The sequence below is a fragment of the Alosa pseudoharengus genome, unplaced genomic scaffold, assembly GCF_046254945.1.
Source record: "Alosa pseudoharengus isolate Yale_2024_CS ecotype anadromous, Long Island Sound unplaced genomic scaffold, YU_APseudo_1.1 YU_APseudo_1.1_scf_10, whole genome shotgun sequence".
NCBI lineage: Eukaryota > Metazoa > Chordata > Actinopteri > Clupeiformes > Clupeidae > Alosa > Alosa pseudoharengus.
Window position 1 is genome coordinate 21,133,135 of NW_027468565.1, and position 6,858 is coordinate 21,139,992.

Sequence of the window (6,858 nt, forward strand, 5' to 3'; positions counted from 1 at the left end):
TCGTATTACATTACCCACCAACGGAAACACCCTCACACCAGAGTGCCTCCACGCTGACAGAATGATACAAGAGCTACAAACTTGTTTTCAGCATATCTGCCATGCTTGGCCTTATTCCTCCACTCTCCATAGATGAATAATTAAAAAGGCACCAAAATCTAAGCCCTCTGTGACAAAACCGCAAACAGGGCTGTCCCTACTCCACTCTACTCCTAATACTGTAAAAGCATAACAGTGAGAGGCTGTCATGCCCTTGCTGGCGTGTGTGTGTGTGTGTGTCACTGAAATAAAACTAGATCTGCGAAGCACACTGCCACTGATGCGACTGACAGTCGTATTCAACTGAAGGGGGTTCTGAGTCACTGCTGCCCTCCTCAGATGTGTCACCGCTGGCCTGCTTTTAGTTTAAAAACGGACCGAAACAAAACCAAAACAAAAGCCTCTTCCAGTTACACACACCCGGAAGATTCCAGTGATTTCCCCCAGTTAACCCCCTCACTAAAGTAAAGTGACTTAGTCACACACACACACACACACACACACACACACATACACACACACACACACAAGCACGCACACTAACACACAAACATGCACGCTAACACACAAACACACACACGCTAACACACACAAACACACACACATCTCCCAAAAAAACATAATCTGATATCTCTACAGAGAGACTTCCCAAGAGTAACGTCTCTTTTGGTGACTCAAGACAGATGGGGTCAGGAAATTGCCCATTAAAACTGGACTCTCAGATGTAAGCCAAAAGAAGTAAACTGTCCGCTTCAAATGGAGTTATCTGCAAAAGTACTTCTGTCATAGATCCCCATTAGCCTATTAGCAATGCTTAGCTTGATAAGCTAATGCAATCCTCTAGGTCTTCAAAGAGTTACATTAGCATATATTTTTATTGAATTTTTTACTGAATGCACCCAGTTTTTAACAACTGGAGCTGGCAGGAGAATAAGCCAATGCCGCTCCAGTATTACTGACACCAGGTAGTACCCAGACGGCCTGAGGAGATGCTATTATGTGTGTTGAAGCAGCCTGGATGTTCTGTCAGAAATATGAGTGTGAAATTTCTCTCCAGCTGCAGGTGAGGCGGCTCCACCGAGAGGCTTTGAGCTTCTGGAACACAGATGGAGCCTGAGACCAGCTGAGGCCTCTTCACAGAACAAAAACAGTGTCTCTATCTCTCTCTCTCTCTCTCTCTCTCTCTCTCTCTCTCTCACACACACACACACACACACACACACACGGTATTCACAGAACACACACACACTTTTCAGAGCACACACACACACACCCACACACACACACCCACACACACACACACACACACACACACACACTTTTTACAAAACACACACATACAGACACACACTTTTCACAGAACACACACACACACACACACACTACACACTTTTCACAGAACACACGCACACACAAAGAATACACACAGACATTTTTAAACAAGCCAGATAGTCAGATAGCAATCCAAAGGCAGCTAAGCACACAAGCATGCAATGGCAATTCTCCATAAATAAACCACTTTTGATGTCTCCATATTTTGCTGCTTAGGGAAGGGAGGTCTGGGCTGAGAGACACATCCGCAGGGAGAAAAGGGAGATGAGGACTTTTAAGGCTTTTTGACAACCGCAGTTTTCTCTCATCAAAACCAAACCGCTCCTGTGACTGTGGCTACAGCATGACGTCTGCATTTAAGGTGTTCACTGAAAGGCATTATCCCACATAGTCCTACAGCTCACACTTCATCCATCTGACCATGCATGACGGGACACTCACTGTTGTATTTATTTGAGTGCATCATTTGGAGCACCTTACCACATACATATGAAAAGACTAAATCTTTCAACACAGGGGTCAGGGGGGGTCACCTAGCTAAACACATGGCCCTGTCTCCAGAGGCCTAGTTTCATCTTCTTTCTCTATGTCCTTCTGTCACACACACACACACACACACACACACACACACACACACATCCTTCTCCCTAAGGCCTGACACTCATACACAGTCAAGGCTGAGCGTTATTCCCTAGAAAATAAGTGTGACTATGAAAGCAGAGCAGAGGAACACAGCTGGACCCGGTATAGTGCTCTGCTCACCAGACACAGCTCCCTCCTCTAGGACGACCATCACTGCTACCATCACTGCTACTGCTGCTGTTATTATTTCTACTGCTAGTGGTACTGCTGCTGCTGTTGCTGCTACCAATATTGATGCTGCTATACTGCTGCTGCTGCTGCTATTTCTACTGCTAGCTTTAGTGCAGCTGCTGCTAATGCTATCACTTCTACTGCTACTCCTACAGCTGCTGCTAATGCTATCACTTGTACTGCTACTCCTACAGCTGCTGCTAATGCTATCACTTCTACTGCTACTCCTACTGCTGCTGCTGTTGTTGCTTGCTGCTGTCACTGAGACGATGTCACTCTGGCTCTCCTCAGCTCTCTCCACCTGCCCTGGCCTGCCAGCTCCGCCAGCCTAATCAAACAGATGGAGGTTCCGCCACTTAGAGTGACGCAAAATAATTACAGTGTTTGGAAACACCTGAGCGGAGCTGGAGATGCGATCTCTCTCTCTCTTTCTCTATCTCTCTCTAGATTCAAATTCAAAGTTCCTTTTTTTAGCATAGCAAACCTATTATACAATGTTGCAAAAGCTAGCAATTACAACAGTGCATCAACATACTCGGTGCGATAAGTATATCTCTCTGCAACATAGGATCATGGCGGCACAAAGCAACACGCCACCACCACCACGTCAGGGCGTTCATATCATTCCACAGAAAAAAATCAGGTCTGGGGAATGTCTTTAATTACCCCTGGCCTGCCCGCCGCTGCGTGCTCTTACAGTATGTAGCCCTGGAGTAGACCCAGGATGACTGGGGCAGATTTCTGCAGCTGGCATGCAGCCATGGATTGAATGGTAACAAGTTTATACTCGGGGCAGGAGCGGCCACCCCGGCTTAACGCAGCCAGGGACACCGAGGCCACAGAGGTGAGATTTCTCATGCCAGGGTGACGCGGGGTAAACAAATAAATCTTTGTAAAGATACCGGCACGCAGATGGGACTTTCAATCTACATGACTCTGAGCTGCATGCGCTTTTACCACACAGCAAAGACAGACAGACACAGACACACACACAGAGTTTATTCACATTTTGTTGAAGTATTCACTTCATAGAGCTGAAATCGGCCAGGCCTTTAGATTTAATGACCTGTCCACTTCATTAGGCCTACAACATTTGCTGCAGATATATTTTCACTTGGCTAATCTCTTGTGATTTCACCTCCCCTGCTGAAACTATGATGTAGCCTACTCAACTCTACATTACTTATAGCTGGGCATTCTGAACAAGGAACAGGCTACCCCTAGTAGCTAAGACCAGATTTAGGACACAATCTGCAGCCCAATGTGCTGTACCTAGCCTTCTAGTAGAAATAGTGTCACTGAATACTACAGCCCTGACAAAGCTTCTAAAATATATCTTGACTAAAAACTGACTGTACCCTCAAGAGTTGAATCAGGAAGTTTCATAAATTTGAAATAAAATGGCAAATTTATCAGATCTGTCCATCTAATGAATTTGACCAAATCTGTCTTTTGATCAAATTTGTCATTTGGTCTATTTTGTGGGCTATGGCTACACTAGGCTAAGTGTCTGTCTTTTGTCACTGTTGGACTTACTCATTTGCACCATCACCATGACACTCACTCACACAGAGCACCTTACCTTACCTTACTATGCACAGAGAATCACAGGCTCAGTCCCTGCCTCAGTCATTGCAAGTGCCTCTTGATTGATTAACCACCCACTATGTGGATACTGTTTTTAGAATTTATTTAGATTAAGTGTTATTTAGTTTAATTTGTATTTTAGTATATTTAGTATATTCTTTATCTTCTACTGTCCTTATTGCTTAGTTGTGTTTTTTATATTACATATTTTTAATTACTTTTTTCTGCTGTTAGTGAATGTGTGTGTGATGTCTGTATGCTATTGAGACCTTGAATTTCCCCTGGGGATCAATAAAGTATCTATCTATCTATCTATCTATCTATCTTTTCTTTTTTTAAAAAAAACAGAGGTTACGTGTTTATTTTTTTCCATTCTTGAAAGGAAAAAACACATAGTCTACTTAGATATTAACACAAAGACAAATTCCACACCGGGTTTTCCCACTAGCTCACAGATAAAGCCGCCCTTATCGGAAACAGCCGAGAATATCCGAAGAAAAACGATTCAGCTAGCAGGCTCTGTTGGGCGCTGTCCACCACTGAAACCGCCTGAAATTATCTCATTCCATATTCCTGGTCAGTCCCGACACAGATTCACGTCAAAGATCAGGGCCAAGTATATAATAGAACTTCATCACGGTAGGCCTATTAACACGTAAGAAAGAGATGTACATGCTGTTTCCTCGTTTAAAGATCATTCGAAAATGGCAGGGCTCCAACAAACACTTGAAAATGGGATGCGTTTTCTGTCGAGCGTCTGAAGCCAGCATCCATTTGATTCTTTTCTTTATACAGAAGCAAGGTTCGGATTACTAGATACACAATTTCCAATGTCACAAACGTTCTGCATATCTAACATATTGCAGTGCAAGGCATCAATATTCACACGAACCTACTTTGATTTCTTAAACCCAACAGTCTCTGTCGAAAACAGGTAGGCTAGCCTACTATCACAAAGGCTCATAAGGGAGTCGGAATATAGGCTAACAGATGTAATGTGGTCCCGTAAATTCAATCCCATCCTCGATGGCAAGTAGGCTAAGTCACGACAAAGAATTTAATTGTGTGCAGTTAGGTAGCCTACAGAAAGGGTGTCTAGGGATGACCGCATGAAAATAAAAATGGCCGTATGGACAAGTTCGGGTGTTAGCTCACCATTTTATTTCAGATAAGCTATTTATTCAACCACAATCTTAAGGAATTAAGCAAAGCAATATTATGGATGGCACACTAGACATTTATTAATCACGCATATCATGAAACGGTTTCCTTAGGCTACTGCATATTCCAGGTGGGTTGGTTGAATGAAGTTGAGTGAAAGGCCTATATTTCAGTCTTTTTGCTCCAGGATGGCTAATATACATCCCAAAAACTAGATCTAACCCAGCATGGGTAGGCCTACAAGACATATAATAAAGCATCTATAATAGGCTACCATGGGTTCTCAAGAATCCTATTGGAGGGCATTTGCAACTTGCTGATTTCTCGAATTTTAATTTCTAAACCCATAGCTACACCAAAGGATCAAACACGAAGGGAATCACTTCACTGAGATTAATTGGTCGAATAATAATGTCACTGTACAAGCCACCGGTTCCTTCAAGGTGCAAAGGCTAAGCAGGCAGAGGCTTTCAATGAACGCCAACCAAGACTAGCACACACACACACAAATAGGCTACAAGACCAAAGGTTCGGCTTTCAGCACCATTTTCGTGAACAGCACATCGATCATTCTCTCTCCTTCGGTAACCCGCAAAGCTAACGTCTTACATCCATGAGCAGCCTACTGACTTGACTATGTGATCCTATTCATGCTATTGCCTATAGGTAATAACTCCCTAGAAATATGGCGGACGTCCTAATCACCAACAAGGAGCGGACAGTGGCTATGTGTGTGTGTGTGTGTGTATCAGAGAGAGCGAGTGTGTAGGTGAATGTGTGTATGTGTGTGGGGAGGGGGTCTATCCAAGCTCACATCCCACACTAGAAATCAACTTAAATCATGCCACTTACTTCATCTGTTTGACGATGGTGCTTTTGCCGGATTCCCCGGCTCCTGTTGGGGTAGAGACATAAGGTGGTGAGAACCCCTGCCTGCCACTGTGACAGTTAAAAATATATCATTTCTAACATGGGTGTTTGCCCACAAAAACCGACTGCGGATGTTCAAATACACCAATAATGTTGTGTAGGCTGTGTATTTATTGAGAGCACAAATAACTCCAAATGCGGCGCTCTCTCCCAGAACAAGGCATTACCTAGCAGGAGTAATTTGACGTCTTTAGCGGCAGTGATTCCATCTTCTTTGAGGTTTTTCTCGATGGCTTTGCTCCTGTCCAGAGCTGCTCTCTCCTCTGCGCTCAATGTACATCCCATGGCTAGACAAACCTCGGCTCTTCTTTTACTCCAAAACAGGCGAGGTGCAAAACCGGCAATCCCTTTTACCTCTCTATTTCTTCCCTATCCCTCTCCAGGCTGTCTAGCTCTCTCTCTCTCTCTAGCTCTCTAGCTCTCTCTCTCTCTCTCTCTCTCTCTCTCTCTCTCCTATGGCGTCTAGCTAAAGCATTAAAACCCGGACGACAGTGTGAGATTTTCGATTAACATAAAAGCCTTTCTGCGTCTCCTGCGCTCCTTTGGTCCCTCTTTTGGGGTACGTAGCACGGACTCCTCTGTTTGCTGGTTTCTACTGGGCGGCGGCGGCGGCTAGGAGCGCTCGCATCGTTCAGCTTGCTCACAATGGAGGCTCGCGCGGCGGGTAGAGGGAGAGGGCGCTCACTGCCGGACTCCACGCGCTCTCACACAATCTCCCTGACGTCAGGACCACAGACAGCCAACGAGCATGCTCCAACTCCCGCAAGCATCTCAGGGAACTGCACCCAGAAACGTTACTTGTTCCTGCAAGCAAGCTACCCAATTCCTGCGAAGAAAACAGAAATTAGTTGTTTTAAGATAATTTATAAGGGCGCGAAGACCTTGGCCTACACATATCTTGACATGACCTCAGAAATAAGCTGACAGGTGGTGTCCGATGAGTAGAACACGCTTGATTAGATAAGCACCCGCGATCAAGCAGAATCCCTACGAGGT

At 44.6% G+C, this 6,858-nt stretch overlaps 1 protein-coding gene across 2 annotated transcripts in view; it reads right to left on the reverse strand.

The window, feature by feature from the left end:
- The window catches only part of gnao1a (guanine nucleotide binding protein (G protein), alpha activating activity polypeptide O, a), a 97,198-nt gene extending 90,713 nt beyond the window's left edge, over positions 1-6,485 (reverse strand). For both annotated transcript variants that reach the window (XM_076267512.1, XM_076267506.1), the window contains exons 1-2: positions 6,030-6,485; positions 5,785-5,827 (exon numbers count right to left, since the gene is read on the reverse strand). In XM_076267512.1, coding sequence (XP_076123627.1) covers positions 5,785-5,827; positions 6,030-6,147 — 161 coding nt within the window. In that variant the 5' untranslated portion in view covers positions 6,148-6,485. The remainder of the gene's footprint in view (positions 1-5,784; positions 5,828-6,029) is intronic.
- Positions 6,486-6,858: the final 373 nt, after the last annotated feature.